Source organism: Amblyomma mixtum, chromosome 5, assembly GCF_055824585.1.
Source record: "Amblyomma mixtum isolate Tamu chromosome 5, ASM5582458v1, whole genome shotgun sequence".
Classification (NCBI taxonomy): domain Eukaryota; kingdom Metazoa; phylum Arthropoda; class Arachnida; order Ixodida; family Ixodidae; genus Amblyomma; species Amblyomma mixtum.
This window is the reverse complement of record NC_143016.1, coordinates 58,658,513-58,676,425: the sequence shown is the minus strand read 5'-3', so window position 1 is coordinate 58,676,425 and position 17,913 is coordinate 58,658,513. Positions and strand designations below refer to the sequence as shown.

Sequence of the window (17,913 nt, the reverse complement as noted above, 5' to 3'; positions counted from 1 at the left end):
TATTTTCTTTTTGGCAAGCAGAAAAAAAGGCTGCACGAAGCATTAAATAGAGTTGAGACTCGGACACTGAACCTTGCGAAAACCTCTCCTTTTCGGCCGTTCTCCTTGACCTGGATAAACTGAAGGGAAAAGATAGGCCCAGTGTACTGAGGAAGGTGCACGCGAAGGAACGAAATGGAAAATGTTCTTCAAAGGAGGTCCTCCAACCAATGGCGTCGACCGATTGCTATATATGATGTCGCGGTTAATCCATGGTTAATCTCAACTCAGTCTCTGTAGCGCTTGCCTGACAAGAGATTAACCACAGATTAACCGTGACTTTGCGGCAATCGGCAGCATAGCATTGCAGCATAGCATAGCAATCGGCAGAGTGACTTTTCAGCATTGTCAGCGGGGTAGTGCGCGATAATGAAGCTAAGACATGCTAACTAGCAGGCTGGTTAACTAATGTTGAATAATTAACTTTTGAACTATTACTGTTATGCTCCTTAATTTTCGAGAGCTGGGCGTGGAGCCCACCGTAAGTATAATATCCATATCAATATTTAGAATTTCGAAAAACGCGGCTACCTTCGGCACTGTACCCCAAAAATCTTGCCTCTCTTTCGACGAATTTTCCTTTGCCTGCAAGCTTCTCGAAAGGGCACGTATTTTGGCGCAATGCAGTCAAAAAGTTGTTAGGCCACAGCGCCGAGGGTAACCGCGTTTTCGAAATCCTAAACACTGATATGGATATTACTTAGCGTGGGCTACACGGGCTGTCGATAATTAAGGAGCCTGAAGATAATAATTAAAAAGTTAACTAATCAGTATTAGATAACCAGCCTGCTAGTTAGCACGTCTTAGCTGAATTCTGATGTTCTACGCCGCTGACAATGCTATGCCGAAAAACGCTTTTCCAACTCAGAAAGCCTAAAAGAAGTTTAAGCCTAAAAGGGAGTCTTAGGTGAAACGGCCTGTATATAGGACGATCTGTCATCGCTGCCTCTGGATGTCTTCCGACGCGTCTCTGGCCTCAGCAGGCGGGCATGCATGGTGGACGCAGCGCTCGTCGCGACTGCATTCGGCGTTTCCCACGCGTTCCGCCGGTGTGCGCGCGTTCCCCGCCGTCGGCGAGACAGACAGACGGTCGATGGGGGGTCCGCCGGCGCGTCGAGTGGGTCGCGGCTGCCGCCGCGCGCGCCGCCGCCGCCGTCTGCGCTCTTCTTCTTCTTCCGAGATAACGGGACGCCTTGAAAAACGCGCCCCGAGACTCGCGCGCCGAGACGGTTCCCGCCCGGGCCGGGTAAGATGACCTTAGACGAAGGTTTAATGAACTTGCGCCAAAAACGGCCGGGCGTTGCCTATCTGCGACGCGACGACTGCCTGCAGCAGCCGCTTGCGTCGAGTGTTTGCTCTTGCTGCGATCGGCGTGCTGCCGGCTGCTGCTCGTGGCGCTGCGACTGGTAAAACAGGTGGCTTTGCTTTTAGAACACTCGAGTATCTGGAGTCGCTCGCTTCACCAGCGCCTCGCGAGCCCTGGTGATGCCTGCGCACCGCTTATTTTCGATGAGATATCACGTTGGAATTTGTGACGAGTCTGCAGCATTTCGTTTTCGGCATGTAGGTAACGTGACTTGTGGCGTCTTCACAACCTGCCCAAAACTAACCACCGTGGCAGGTGGCGGTTAAATTAATTATTGGTCGCGAGAGGTCGCTCGGAAAGGGATAGCCTGGGTCGCACGAACTTCACCGCAATGACAGCACCTGCTATCGCAATGCTGTGGCATATCTCTTAACCGCTGCACCATTCTACAAGGAATGGTAACTCCCTGGGACCTATGAATGTTAAGCAGAGAATGACCAGTTCCGCATATGTGGGCATTAACACATTAAGGCTATCACGTCATACCCTTAGAGCTTAAGTTTCCCTCAAATTTTGTTTCCCATCTCCCCTCATGACGCTGAATATGCAAGTAAAGACGGAACATCCGCATTACATGCGCGACAAAGGGCCTCTGAGCCAGCTCACATGCCCTCCTGAGCTCAGAAGGCTGAATCCTCCTTGTGGCTTGCCGGCCTGTCTGGTCTCTAAGACCCTGCAGTAACCTAATCTAATAAAATACAATTAGCTGCAAGTCTGCGCCTGACCTGTCGGCCTCGTCTGCAGCACTTGTCTTTTATACACAGCCTTTGTCAAAAGTTCAGGGCCGAAGGGGTTTGCTTCGAGCCTTGCCATGTGGCTCTTATGCATCGCCAGCGTTTCAGATCTCTTGAATGTTAAAACTTTCCCCCTCACCCCTTCTTGAGTCGGGTCCTACACGAATGCTACAAGAGCATCTCAACGTGGCTCTACATAAGCAAACCCGTTGCTCTCCTTACTTTTGACGAAAGGTGCACAAGCGAAATTCGAAATTAGAAAGCGAAATTAGAAAGAACAGCTAGAGGCCGAGTCTTCCTCTCGCGAGTAAAAGTGCTCGTCCCTCCCCACTCCTCTTAAATCTCTATGCCGACAATAAAGCTTTTAACCTCCTCTTCCTCCGTTCCGGTTTCATCCCAAGGGCGAGGGCTCCGACACATTTAGCCTGTGCATTGCCCGCGCACCCAGATAGCCCCCTGTGCAATCGCGCTGCCGAGCCCTTTCCCTGCTTCGGGCTGCCGGCCGCTACACGTACACCTATACATCTCCTATAGCACAGAGCGCACCCCTCCCCACCGACACCACCCTTTTCAACCCCGCGATGTATCTATCTCACTCAGCGCCGCGCCGCTGACGGTTGTATGCTGAGATATGCAACAGTATCTTGTTTCTTCGCTCAGCTCCCTCGGTCGTGCCGGCCGGCACACACCACTTTCGAGATCGCGCAACCATCCACTCCATTGCCCGAGACAAGATTGCGGAACCCAGGAGCCTCGCCGCCACGTCTGCCTCTTATCTCCCCCGCACATAATCGCTCGGAAGCGGTGATCGCTTTCACTTCTCCAGGGATTGAACGCCTGTGTGCGTGCGTGGGTCCGAAAAGAAATGATACAAACAGCGGAGCCAGACTCTCCAAGACTTGCTGGCTACGCGTCTGTAGATTGCGGTTGCTGCGCTCGTTGAAATGTACCTGAAAGTGTTCGAGAAGCGCGTCTCCCTCATCTCCTTCGTATCAGCTCACATAAAATAGCGCATAGACAGCACACAACACAGATGACCGCTATTCCGTGTCGTTACCGTGTCCTCTCTATGCGAGCCATATATGAAACAACTGACCTAACAGTGTACAGGGTCGCTCAATATGAAAGGAAACAGGGGGTAGCGCGGCCTCAGCGCTTCGTGAAGTGCGGCGGCCACGAGCTCCCGTGTTCCGTTTCATATTGAGCATCGTTCCCTTTCATGTTGATCGCATGCATGCTGAAAGCCCTTGAAACATTGTCAAGGACCGCATACACACCTTGCTCTCGGAGCACCAAGTACCCAAAAGAAGCCAGCTCTCTTTGGACCCCCGCTCGAGCCACAAGCTGCAGATATCGAGCCTTTGCCGTGGTCCGAAACCACAACGAAGGAGAACTTCGCTGAATTCGACTTACGCTGAGGATAGCGCTGGCCCGAGGGAAAGACGCACTCGTGCACCTTCTTGCCCACGCGTTTTCATCCCAACTCAAGCTGCTATGGGGTAACCTGTGCTGGAAACTTCCAGGCTTACCGCAGCGCCGCATATGATGTAGCGATGAGAGGGAATAACTTCCAGTATATAGCCCTTTCACGACGCCACTTAGCATGTTTGAGCGCATAATTTAAAGGGCCACTGACCAGGGTCCGGACGTTTTTGAAAAACAAGCCCACTGCATAGATGAGGCATCAAAGATAACCTCTGCAAAATACTAGAGCCATGCGCGCCCCGGACAGCTGCGAAAATTCAAATCAAAGCCCGCTCCTTCTTTCCTTCAACAAAAACGGCCCCGCCCCACTACTCTGAACCCCCTTGACGTCATGGGGGTTACTTTCGGTAAAGGCACTCCATTGGTGCATCGTTCTGACTGACGGGAGAAGGTTGGGCGTATAGCCTTGGCGTCGCGTCGTCTGCACAACGCTTTCCGCAGCGCCTTCTGTTTTGGCACATGCCTAGAAACCCGCATGAAGGAACAACAACAAAAAAAAAATGCGGAGTGAGCGTACGGCGACAGCCTTGAACCCTAGCCATAGAAAGTAAACAATAGTAAAACTGAGTGAGTTGGTTCGCCCCCCCCCCCCCCCCCCCCCCCCGCCGTGATCACGTCACGAGACGCTCTGCGTGCGCGCTCCATTCTCAGTTTTTTTTTCTTCTATGCAAGCCCCCCTAAACAAGATTTTAATTACTAGTGCAGCAGAGCCTTTCCCTCGCTCGCCCACTTGACCGCTCCGCACACACACCGTTTATCCTTCGTGCATCTTGCGTACGCCTTGACTCCAATGAATGACATGGGCTTTGGAGCGGAGGAAAGACACAAACACACAGAACACAAACACGCATGGAGAAAAGCAAACTGGCGGTTGCCGGGTCCGCGCTTCGCCGTGCGTTTCCAACACAACCGACTTCCGCCCCTCCGCTCGCGAAACGGTGGGGAGGCCTAAAAAAAAAATGAAAAGGTGGCTCGCTAACTGGGAATGACAAACAGATGTATGAAAGGATGCGCTCGCTAACAAGTCTAGGTGGTCGAGCCGATCGCGCCTCTCTATCGTTCAGTGTGCGGAGGAAATACAAAAACCAAGAAAAGAGTTCTATTGAAGGCGGGGCCATGACGTAGACATGTGACGCACTCCACAGACACCACGCCTCCAGCTTACATCGGAGAAGGAAGGGGTGATTTTGCATTGCCGAGCCTACTCGACGAGGAGCGGGAGAGATTGATTGATTGATTAAAAACATCTTTATTCGTTCAGTATTCTCGGCCCACCCACATGTTCTGAGGAGCGGGAGAGAAAAATCTCGAGGAGGGAACGGAAGGAGAGGAGGTTCGCTCCAAGAGCGGTAGAGAGTGTTTGCAACCCGAGGGTGGTCACGGGCCCTTAAAGCACGAACACGCTCTCTGTTCATTGAGTCACATGCCGGGCTCAACAAAGCAAGCAATGCTGAGGATCAGGAACGTGCCCCGCCCCGTGTAGAATATACGGCTCTGTTTTCGCCGAGACCCAAGCCGGCATCATTCAGTAACCCAATCGAAAAACCGCAGCGCCATCTATAGGCAGCGCAGGTTCCCTTCAAGGTCCGTAGGGAGACGTTCGATCCTCGTTCATAGAACATTGTTTAGTGTGGAGCCTGCATGTATGCGAGCCGAGTTAAACGGCTGCTCATGTGCGGTGAAATTTTGCTTTGCCTTTCATGTCTCCGCGCTTCAGGCCTCCTTGGTTGCGGGTTTGTTGAAACGGACAGCCCCGTTCGCAAAGAAAGATCCGGATATCTCCTGAGAACCGCAGACACTGAGTGCTCGCCAAACGTATGCTGCGTTTAGCAACACACATGTCACGGCAAAGAGGGAAGTTGTCGGGCGGACAAACGTGCGTAGCCTTGCGAAGGCATGCCGGAAATTGCTCCGCCAGAGAGGTAGACGCTTTTCACAGGCGTCGAGTGCTACAGACATGGCCACTCAGTGATAAGTGCGCAGCGCCTGTAGACAGGAGCACGGAGAGAAGTTGCCGGAGAACTCTGCTGCTCGAAGAGCGCAGCGTCCTTGCGCTGAGACCAGCTCAGTCGCAGTGGTATGCGAGGCTGTCCATGCCTCTGCAGTCCTTGCGGGCAGTATCTTTTTGTCCGCGCCATGCCCAGGGATGTCTAGAGGACATGGCTAACGCTCGTCCTAGACCCGAAAAAACAACTTACCTCGCCACGACTGACCCTATCAGCCACGTCAATTCATGCAGGTTGAGCCCGCGCAATTGGAACGTTCCCTTGATGAGGTTCAGCGGTCGCAAATAAGTTTTGCAAAGACAGTCGCAGTCTGTGTATCGGTGAGGGGGTTGCATCTGTATCTCTTGTACTGTAAAGTGTTCACCGTGGCTCCATTTGTAACGGAAATAAAAGGAGCCCGAACCAAAGACGCGGAGGTATATTGAGAGGACGTGTTTTAGCGCCAATCCCGCCCTCTCACTGTATACGCATTTGGTTTTCACCCCTAGTTCTTTTCTAATCGTTATTCTGAAGTATGAACAAACAAGCCCATCAACCTCTACTCGGTATTGTTGGCAGGAACAGAATTGTAAACAGCGCGCATTCCCTGTCCCTCTCTCGCCATCGTCCTTCTTCTTTCCTTTCGGTGGTCGAATTTCGATGGAGGCGAAATTCTAGCGGTCCGTGTACTGTGCGATGTCAGCGCACGTTAAAGAACCCCAGGTGGTCGAAATTTCCGGAGCCCTTCTCTACGGCGTCCCTCATAGCCCTTCTCTGCGGCGTCCCTCATTGCCTGAGTCGTTTTGGGACGTTAAACCCCTATAAATTAAACTAAACCTTTACAATGTGTAAAGGAGCCAACGGGGCTCAGCCGGTCAGCCCTGCATGGTTAACTTTCCCGCTTTTAATCTGCCCCCCCCCCCCCCCCCCCCTCCCGCCTTCGATCTCTTTCAGTACGTGGGGCTATGCATGCATTCAAGTTTGAGAAGGAAAGGCGTGACTCGCCCTCTGCTCTCCTTACTTGAAGTTTTTGCACTTTCCATAAAAAAAGGCGTCTGGAGTCGACTTCTGTCGCATTCATGTAAATGCGTCTATTGGCTACCCGCCGCGGTGGCTCAGTGGTAAGGCGCTCGTCTACCGAGCCGGAGTATCCGGGTTCGAATGCGACCGCGGCGATCGCGTTTCTATGGAGGCGAAACGCAAGAGGCGCCCGTGTGCTGTGCGATGTCAGTGCATGTTAAGGATCCCGAGGTGGTCGAAATTATTCCGGAGACCTCCACTACGGCCCCTCTTTCACTCCTACCTTCCTCCCTTCCCTTACGGCGCAGTTCAGGTGTCCGCCGAGATATGTGAGACAGATACTGCGCCATTTCCTTTCCCCAGAAACCAATTTACCAATTGGCTGCCTGGTAGCGTACGCGCCAATCCGCACCGGGAGCGGATCCGGCGGTCATCTGCAGCTGCGGCGGCGGGGCTTCTCGCGGGAACCCACCCCCTCTCCCGCCGCAGAAGCGACGTGGCCGAAATCCGAGCCGGCGCGTCCTTGGTCCCCTGTCGCGTTCCGCTGGCCGTTTATCGCGATAAGTGCCTGGTAAGCAAACGAGCCCGGTCGCAAGCAGTTGCGCCGTGCGCGGCGGTCTGCTGCTGCCAAGCGCCTGTGCAGCCTCGGCGGTTTTCTTGTAGTTCGCTCGCACGTGCTTGCGGACGGACGAATGCTGTAGATAAAGCTTTCACAGCGATGTACAGGAGACGGGTGCTCCTGTGCATGCGAGCAATTATAGCACTGCAATTCTGTGCAACGTATGTACAGGTGGCCACGGTAAAAAAAAAAAAATCACCCAGTTTATCTACCGCGAAAACATTTAAATTTGCTGCTCCATGCACCTTGCTGCGTCGTGCCACGCAGGTGTACATTCGAGGGGTCGCCGTCCTGGCCACTGAGTGAGACATTTGTTGTTGATGAACCGCACTGAAGCTCCTTCCCTCTGCAAAGGGAGTTTTAAAGTGTGAGTGGTGCATGTGAAAAGGAGTTAAATGCTCACACTCAAAAGGAGTTCCTAGAACTCCTTTATGTCAAAGAGCGTAGCCAACATCATTGCCGGGCGCTTAAAGATCTGCTAATTATTTACCTTGCCGTTTAAACTTATCACTGCTTTAACATGGCAGTAATTAAACTAGTAATGGAATTGCAGTAACTATTTTTTAAATTTTCAGTGTAATTAATTACTTTCGGGTTTCAATAATTCAGCAATGAATTACTTGGGACCGTAATTTTAGGCCGAAAATAATTAATTACCTCCGAAATTACTGCTGTTCGTGTCAGCAAAGCGTTGGTCTCTCGTATATCCGGTAGGCCGCCTTGAAATCAGGAACGACGCGTGGCAAGCAGGAAAGAGCAAAATAACTCAGTAAGACTGTGCGTCCGAGACCAGCGGTGTCCTATGCTGTCGGCTCGCCAGGCCTTTTCACATTTGCCTTTCTGGACGCCGCCATATTTAAACAGGGCTGTGCCAGCAGCGTTCTGATTGGCGGATTTCATGCACGCATCTACTGCGCATGCGCAGCACAAATAAAAAAAAAAAAACACTCGCGCTCATTCAAGCTGTGAATTTTGAAAGGACTATACGATAGGCAGGCAGGAGTGCGCATGTCGCGAGCGTCCCCCAAGCAGGAAAGCTGTGCTTGCAGCATCGGAAAGTCAGATGGCGCTCGCCAAAGTCCAAAACGAGCCAAAAGACCACGCAGAGGCGCTGGCATGGTTGCGTCGGTGCCCGGTTGCGCTCGTCACCAAGGGACACGGGGGACCTCGCAGGCTTCAAGCGGCGGAGGCAACTTGGCGGGTAGCAAGACGTTGCTTTCGCCGTTTTTTAAGGCGGAAGCCTTTAATGTCTCATCGTTGTAAGCAGCAGTTGTCGACAGAAAATGTCACGCTTTTCAATTGGTGGAAACGGTCGTGACGTCACAGCGCGCGAATTTCAAACGGGGCCAATTGCACTTTGGCTAGTAACCATACAACCAATAGAAGGGATCGTATAGTGATGCTCCAAGTAAGGGGGACTGAGCTTAGTTAATTGCTTAATTACCCAATTAGCCTAATTAGCTCTACTAGTCAGGCCATATAAATAAATAAAAGCGATTAAGAAATTGGTCGAGCTCAGGAATCGAACCCCGGTCTTCGGCGTGAGAGACGAGCACGCTATCCACTCCGTCATGCCAGCTCGATGGTTTGGAATGAACAAAGGCGCGTCTAGTGAATACGGTGTCTTCACTCACTCTCATCCTCCTCCATTCCCTTCCGGCGAGGTTTAGGTGTCCACCGACAAATGAGAGACAGATACATTTCTTTTCCTCAAAAACCAATTTACCGACGAGCGAGGCGTAGAACCGAATGGGCGATGGCGTTCTATGGACTCCTTGGCAGCGTTGCAAGACGCTGTCGCGTTCCACTCTTAGGGGCGAAGCTTAACATCTTAACCACACATCAGTGACCACACTTTAGGTCAAAAAAGTGCCCCCCCTGAATTTTGACTGGTGTCCACCGAGATATGTGAGACAGTTACTGCGTAATTTCTTTTCCTCAAATACAATTTTCATTTTCTTCATTACGGCTCCTCTTTATCTATCTTCTTTCACTCCCACCTCCCTTCCTCTACGGTGCGGTTCAGGTGTCCACTGAGATGACAGAGAATTACTGCGCCATTTCCTTTCCTCAAAAAGCGTTGCGTTCAAAGGACAAGGCATCGCGCCGAACGGGTGGTGGCGTTCCGTGGACTCCCTGGCAGCGCTACAACGCGCTGTCGCGTTCCACTCCTAAAGGCGAAGCTTAAGCGTCATTAATTAGCAGTTAATTAGCATTCCGGTATTAATCGTAATTAACAATTAATTAGTGATTTGCCATGACTTAGTAATTAGTACTCAAATATATGTGACGCCACCAGTGCCACAGAAACAGCGAAGGTGGTGCGGAAAACGCTTCCGCCTCTACCCACTTTAGACAGTCAAAGTGCCCCCTGAATTTTTCCTGTCTTGACTGTTGGGCGGAGTGAAAGTGACGGCTGCTTGACCGTGCTTCTATTTTCATTGTTTAGTTCGTGTTGTCTTATCTTTGTAATGAGCCTTGCTTTAGGAAATAAGAGGGAAGGGGAATAGCTGGAGCGGAATTTAGTGGGAAGTCTAAAGAATTACGTGTTTCACTTATCCTGTTTGCTTCGGTTCTGTATTCATCCAGGGCAGCTGTGGCGAGACCAGACAGCAGTCACCTCCGGCAGCTGTTGATCTCTTCTTGCACAAAAAATAGAAAGTAATTTAAAATTAACTGTAATTTAACGTAAAAAAACTAATTTAATTTAAAAGCAACTGTAATGCAATGTAATTGCTTTTGTGAGCAGTAATTGGTAATGTAATTTAATTATTTCCATGCGTCTTTACAACTAAAATGATTAGTAATGTAATATAATATAATTTTTCAAAAGCAGTTGTGCCATGTATGTCAGTGTTATATAGCTGTGTTGCTCCTCCTCGAGCAGGTCCTTTCGCCAGTATGCACAGGCACACCGGCACTGAGCCGTTCTTTTCTTTTTCCACTCGCAGAGGCCCTTCCTGGTAGTGATGGTGGACAAGGGCGGCCGCTCCCGGACGCGGCGCATGGTGGGCCTCAACTGCCAGGAGAACTCGAGCGAGGAGCGCTGCTGCCGCTACCCGCTCACGGTGGACTTTGAGGAGTTCGGCTGGGACTGGATCATCGCGCCCAAGCGCTACGAGGCCAACTACTGCAGCGGCGAGTGCCCCTACGTGTTCATGCAGAAGTACCCGCACACGCACGTCGTGCAGCAGGTCAACCTGTCCGGCTCGCCGGGACCCTGCTGCGCCCCGCGCAAGATCTCCGCCATCTCCATGCTGTACTTCGACGACAACCACAACATCGTCTACGGCGTGCTGCCCGGCATGATAGTCGACCGCTGCGGCTGCTACTGACGCGCCAAGATCTCCCCCGCTCTGCTCGGGGCCCCCGACCTCCGCCGCCGCTACAGCTGCGCGGAAGGCTGTTGTAGTACAAACAAAGACGTTTCCATCGCGATGGTTCCGTCCCGCGGACGATGACGGACAGTGCTTCGGGGGGCCGTTGCCGCCCGTCTTGCTGCGCGAGGGTGTGTACGTGGCTACCCAGGGAGCTTCGCTCCAGAATAGCCAAGACCAAGTTCTTTCACCCCGGAGAATGTCCCAGCTTGTCTGTCACCCTCTCGCGTTCAGCCCTGAGCGTCAGCGGCGCAGCTGTCGAAACGGTTTCTTTTTTCATGCCGGTGTGGTCGAGTCGCTCACACTGGCGTGCTGTTGGAGCCCGTGCTTCGCAGGGAAGCTCGCGGAGAGGACGTTCCGGGGATTTAAAAGTCGAGCTCTTCCTGGACGTCATTTCTTTTCGGCTTTTCCTTAGGCTGGAAGTCCTGCGTATGCACACCACGCATCTAAACATACACCGTCGTGCAGGACTATAGACTGACTCGCGTGGAGCCACTCTTCGCCACGGTTCCCAAGGACTGGTCACATCGTTTTTGTGTGAGTGCACGGTGAATGAGGACATTTGCGCGTTTGCTGGACAATTTATAGCCTTGGCCTTCTTTTCTTTTTTTTTTTTTTACAGGAGTCGATCTATTTAATGAAGGAACACGTCGGTGGTGCGCACTCGTTGATATGTCATCATACTTTCTGACACATTGCTTTTTTTTTACACGAATTTATGTTAGTGGTCTATTCTAGTGCCTTTGACCGAGTGTGCGAATAAGATCTGTATTTTTGTTTGTTTGTGGGCACACGTGTGTGCTATATGTGGTTTTCGAGAGCTGCTCCAAAGATGTTTCTCGTAGCATGTATACGTCATTGTTTTCGTCTTTCATTGTGAACATTTTTGTTAAATAATTTCACTCCCACATGAGCCACGCGTGTTAATCGATGGGCCGCGGACTGGTTGTATGCAGAACGCTCAAAATGAAAGAAGCGCTAAAGAAACTGCAAAAAAAAGAGGCCGAAGCTAAATAATGGGCTTCGTAAAGCTGCTGGCTGACACCAATTTAAATTAGCGAAGGACTGCTGACGTTTTCCTACTAGGGCTTTTCAGCGAATTTTGCCGCTATCGACTACGAAAAAAAAAAAAGAAAAACTTACAAGTGTCCGTCTTCGGCTGACTTTCTCTTGAGCGCACACGCATATAGCCATGTCCAGTGCTCTATTGTGTGAAACAGACCGCTTGCTGCTGATGCTAACCCCGCCGCGCACTGGAAAGAGAGTCGTGGCTGCATACCGTATTTTGCAAAGCGAAGCATGTGGCAAATTATAAGGTATGCCCAACGATTGCGAGCTTTGGTTTCCGCAAAAAAAAAAAGAAACTGTAGATTTTCTGTCCCTATATATATATATATAGACTGTGTGAAAAGTTCGTGTGAGCTTATTTCCTTTTCTACGATTTGTGAGTTTTTGGAGCTCAACTTTGCGCATCTATTGAGGTTTGCGTCGTATCCAGTGAGAGACTCCAATCGCGAATTTTAAAAATGTGTCTGCGATTTGGACTCGGTCTCCAAGCGTTCATACCCAACAATTCTGGACAAAATGCTTTTTTGAGCGGAAAAGGGTTTATGAACGCCATTTTTTATGTATTGAAGATTTCACTATAACAATCAACATATCGGCAGATCTCCCGTCGACAGGCTTACATTTTTTTTTTTTTGCTATCAATGTTTTTGCTATCGTCAAAATCGTTCCCAATTAATTTTCCATGGCAGTCTTAACTGCTTGATGCAAGCGATCTAAAAAATTTAAAAGAAACATTTTGCTACGCATCGGAAGAATGGACCATTACCTTCAATATTTCTATAACAGTACCTTAAAATATTCCAATATTGAAAATTTTTCTCCAAGAATGTTGGACATGGTTCAGACGCTGAGATGCCGGAGTCCAAACGGTGAACGTTGTCACATAAGCTCTTCGTGTTCCTGCTCAGACGCTGCTTTTCGAACATGTTAGTGAGGCAGATCTCGTTTGCCACTTTTTCATTCATATATAGGAAGTGAATTACATTGTTCAGTCCTCATCCAGCTGCGTTTTTAGGCCGAGAAACGCATATGTCATAACCTGGCTTCTTCTGTGCGTATATGTGTGTGTGTGTGTGTGTATGTGTGTGTGTGTGTCTGTATAGTCATTGATACTGTCCTCGTAGGCGGCTTTTCTATCTTGCGAGAAATGCTACAATTTGTTGAGTATGAGGATTACTTGTTGATAACTTAGCGCATGCAAACAAAAAGGCCTTTCTCGATCTTTCATACATACCAGAAATACGTTCGTAGTGAAGTGCGCTAGCTTCCCGGTAGAATTTGAAAAAAAAAATCGCCTTCCACCTCGCACTCAATTTTTTTAGTTCTCAGAACACTGCTGTCAGTACGTCAGCAACGTTTTTCAAATTCAATTCGGTGATATCATTCAGTAGCAAAGAATAAGTAATTCTCCCAGAGAACCGGAAATCCAAATTGGGAAGTAAACTATAGTGGCACGCTATACATAAATATGCTGAAATGTTTTATTTTACCTTCAGAATGAAGCCTTTATATAGCTCAACTGCTTGATGACCTGCCACAAGTGAATGGGATAGCAGCTGTACTGTTGCCATACCTAACAATTCTGACAAAAGCATTTTTTTTTGAACGGGAAACCGTTTATGAACGCAGTTTTTTTTTTTCATATAATGTAAGATTTCACTATAACAATCAGCATATCCGCATATCACCGGACGACAGTCTTATATTTTTTTCTACTCGCGTTTTTGCTATCATCAAAAGCGTTCCCCATTGGTTTTCTATGGCAATCTTAGCGATCGATGGAAACACTTTAAAAGAAAAATTTCGCTACATATCAAAATAATGGACTATTCCCTTCAATATTTCCATACCAGTGTCTTACAATTTTGCAGTTTTCAAAATTTTTGCCCAAGAAAACTGGACATGTTTTCTGGGCGAATTTTCGAAATAAAGAAACACACCTTGGCGCGAAACTTTCCCAAAATACCACCGGGCTGCGGCACCTGAAAGAGCATTAAGCCGCCTGAGTCCCTCTTAAGGGTACTACTTTCCAAGGGCTCAGAAACTTATTTCTTCCGCAAAGACATGAAATACATGCAAGAGCTTGTGTAACCACCGTCACGACATTTTGAGAACAGAGGCACATAACACGCTTTGTTCGAGATTGTTCTTCGCCGCGTATTGTGCACATGCCTTTGTTGTTAATGAAACATTGTTCACGTTGGTGAATCAAATTTGCAGTTGTATACGTCATACGAACTCCCTGTGTACAATATGTGGAGCTTTAGATCTCGGTTGCGGTGTGAAACAAAACGCAGTGTTATGTATCGATGTCTGTATCGTGTTGCAGCTGACCCCGAATGCAGTGAAATTGCTTTGTTCGAAATTTCGCTTATTGCGAAGTGTTCTTGCCTTCAAGTGTATATACCGTCACCGTGTGTTCACAAACACGCATTTTTTCTTCTTTTTTTTTTGACGAAATGCCGCTTGTCCGACAACTTCTCGTTATCTGCTTTAACCGGGGTCTCCTGCACTTGTCGTGTATACGGTGTGTTGCGTTTTTGTACCCGTGTTTTTCACTCGGTTTCAGAGTGTGAAGGAGATGTTGCGCGTTGTACGACTTATAAGCTACGCTGTTTATTTGCGCGTAATTTAATATTTTAAAACTTTGAGATTACCACTTGGCGGTGGATCGTGAAGATTTGAACCAGGGTCTTGTGATCCAACGGAACCGCCCACTGATGACATGGGCTGCCGTTGGACTCGACCGCGCGAAATATTTTTGAACCACGTAACATCTGTTTTTCCTGTGGCTGTCTGCAAAAAATTTTCTGCTTCCAAGGGCCAGTTGTCAGAACTCTCGTTCCAGTTTCCACACTTTCTTTGCGAGCTAGATTCTCAGGCTGTGATTAGATTTAAACGTTAAAGAGAAAATAAATAACTCGTGCGTTCAGCGTGAATTCATCTATAGAGCGGTATTGCTGTGAGCTGTCTCTTGTAGGAGAATGGGAATGAACTTGCGATGATATGTGAAGCTTCGCAAGATAAACGGAGTGGCACCGATTCCCTCACTATCTTTTTAATTAACTGTTAAAAAAAATAAAACATTTTGCTGCGTGCGCGTGTCACCTGTGGCGCATATGGCCAGTTTTCTTACCGTTCGCAACTATCCGCTCAGCTGCAATATTTCTTGTCCCCGTTTTCCGACAACTTCTTCTCCAAAGTTTGGCGAAGAAATCAGAAAAACTAACAGCGTCATTTTAGAGAATTCGGCATTACTGGTTGTTAAAGTTGGAGTCGCGAAACTTTCCAGGGAGGCTTGTGTTTGGTCGTTAAAGATATTTGTTAAATTGTTATTTACGCATCGGCTAAAAGCAACAAGGAGGGATGCACTGATGCCCGCGCGAAACGCAGCCTTGCAGCCTTGCATTGGTTTCACCCTGGCACAAAAATTATCATTGCCAAAATGCTGAAATGGAGACGTGTTGAAAATAAGTAGCGTATGACAAAAACAACACCAGTGCAAGGTATTCGGGAGTGCACCAGGATCGATGTACCGTTTGATTGCTCCCTTGCGAAAAGATTTTGGTGCGGTATTTTCTATCGGACATAGCGCTCGGCACATCAGTATAAGCCGGTATATCTTAACTGCTTCGCCACGAATAATCACAGGTCAGCAAATTTGCTCTTTTTCACCACAGGTATCGATGGCTGCGCAGGTCCTCCTTAGTATGCGCCTCTGGCCTCAGCAGCTGCACTTGTTCTCCTGCTGTTCTTTTTATTTGTCCTAATGCGAAAAAAGCCGAGGAATGTTTACTGCCGGAGCAGGCGTAAAAGCCGGCGCGCGGCTGACGCGCGGTCGAGTGAGGCGTCAGGCATTTTCTGGGCGCCACCGTGCGTGCTCTCACGGCATTCCTTCGCTGTGTCGCCCGTGGTGTGGCGTCGACGTGCTTTATCGGTATGTGGCACAAGGTAGACGGGCAGGAAAAAGGTGCCTGATTGTTGGCCTGGCATCGCACTCAAAGATTCCTCGTCCTTCTTTTCTTTCTGTTCTTTTTATCTCAAGGTTGTTTTTCTCCTGCAAGCAAGAAAAACAAAACGATACAAAAGGAAGAGAACGACGATATTCTCCTGCTCAGTTCGAGGCCGGCAGGAGCAATGGCATTTTTAAATCCTTGCTGAGGTCAGTCGCCGAGGTCTCAACGATAGGGTGCGCTTTCTTCCAGTGCGTGTTCGGTGGACGCTATAGTATGAACCCATTTGCTTTGCCGTCAGTTTGCACCGATTGTAAGGTAGCGAATTGAGCATTTATTGTATATTTTGGAAGTGTGTGATTCAGCGCATTTTTTGGTACATATATAGACAGGACGGAGCGAGCTTTATTCCCACTCGCAAGTAGCCACTCCTCCGGAATATATATATGGTTTGGTTTGGTTTTATGGGGTTTAACGTCCCAAAACGACTAAGGCTATGAGAGACGCCGTAGTGGAGGGCTCCGGAAATTTCGACCACCTGGGGTTCTTTAACGTGCACTGACATCGCACAGTACACGGGCCTCTAGAATTTCTCCTCCAAAGAAATTCAACCGCCGCGGCCGGGATCGAACCCGCGTCTTTCGGGCCAGCAGCCGAGCACCATAACCTATATATATATATATATATATATATGTTTAATTGGGTCAGCAAGTAGGATTATGGCACATGTGGTTCGATTTTATATGATTAACGTCCCAAAGCGACTCAGGCTATGAGAGACGCCGTAGTGGATGGCTCCGGATAACTTCGACCTCCAGGGGTTCTTTAACGTATACTCTGACATCACACAGTGCACCAAAGTCGCGGGTTGGTCGCATTTGGTTGGAGTCGAAATGCTAAAGTCGAATCTATCAGTCCTCCACAACGGCGACCCTCATATTGTGGGTCGCTTTGGAGCGTTAATCCTACAAAGCCAAACCGTATGTGCCATAATCCTACTTGCTGGCCCATCCAAACCTATACACATTGTTGCGAAAATGACTAACTAAAATTAGGAGAGAAAAAAAGAATTGCTGCTGATCCACGTTTCGCTCTAGCAACGCTGAAAATCAGGCAACAACGCCCTTGGAAGACGTCTTGAAACTGCCACAATACGCGCTGTCAACATACGTGGTTACCCTCGCTGTGATATCAGCATTTGAGTTACGCGGTTTGATCTGTGTTGACCCCTCTCAAGACTTCAAGACCTACCCCTGTGTTTACATTTTTTGCACCATCTGTTGTTTCCGGTGTTTCGTACTAAGCGGAAACGTGCCATGCTTCCCTGTATATGCTTGACGCCCTGTGCCTTTTTGACGCACGAAACATAAGCCTGTGCTGGACGCTGCTGTCAGTTCTTACAACAGCGGAGCCGGCGTGCAGTGCAAATTTAAGCCAAGTTATTTTCTTCTTGTTCTTAGCCCTTTCTTTTTTTACACGTGCAGTGTTCTTGTGATCAACGGATGCACCTTGCGCGATCACCCATCCGTGTTTGACGAGCATAGCAATGACGTATACACACAAAGGCACAATACACTACGCACCGAGGGAAACATTGTTTCACGCACAAGAAGCATAGAGCCATTCGTTGACAAATGTTCTGTGATATTCACAATAAAGATATGAAACACCATCACCTTTGGCGTTTCTGTCTTTTTTTGAGTTGATGAAACCGGTATCAGCGCCAAATAGAGACCCCTGTGCGGACGTGTCCTGGATGCGGACGTGTACCGCCACATCACAAACCGCTGGGCCAGACCCACCCTTGTTGACCTCAGGATTCCATCAGGTGGATTCATGGCCCGCATAAGCGAAATAAGCCGAATGGCCGATGGTACAGTTAGGTGCAGTGCCGGCGTCAAATGAAACGTGCTCAATACTAGTGCAACGGGAATAGCAAAACAAGATACACCTTTAGCATACCGTGCACCGTGTTACCGTTACCACTACCGGAGTACCGGCAGCCCGCGTACAGCCAATGCCCATGCGCAAATCGCCTTCACGGCGCCAGATGGCGCCAGGTGCTCGGTAGCTGCGTGCACCTGCAGCATCATCGCATGCTCACAGGCGGTGGGCGGTCTCCCGGTACCCCTATTCTAGTGCACTGTACTCCGGTTACGGCAACACGGTACATGGTATACTAAAGGTGTCTGTAGGTGTCATGGAGACTATTAGCACTCTTGATTTTCACTTCTATGGGCCGAAGACTGCTGCGCAGATGCCTTAAT

General features: G+C 49.1%; 1 protein-coding gene across 1 annotated transcript in view; it reads left to right on the top strand.

The window, feature by feature from the left end:
• Positions 1-17,299, top strand: part of LOC149342318 (growth/differentiation factor 8-like) — a 73,370-nt gene extending 56,071 nt beyond the window's left edge. The window contains exon 4 of the mRNA XM_089544613.1: positions 10,200-17,299. Coding sequence (XP_089400739.1) covers positions 10,200-10,583 — 384 coding nt within the window. The 3' untranslated portion in view covers positions 10,584-17,299. The remainder of the gene's footprint in view (positions 1-10,199) is intronic.
• The last annotated feature ends 614 nt before the right edge of the window (positions 17,300-17,913 follow it).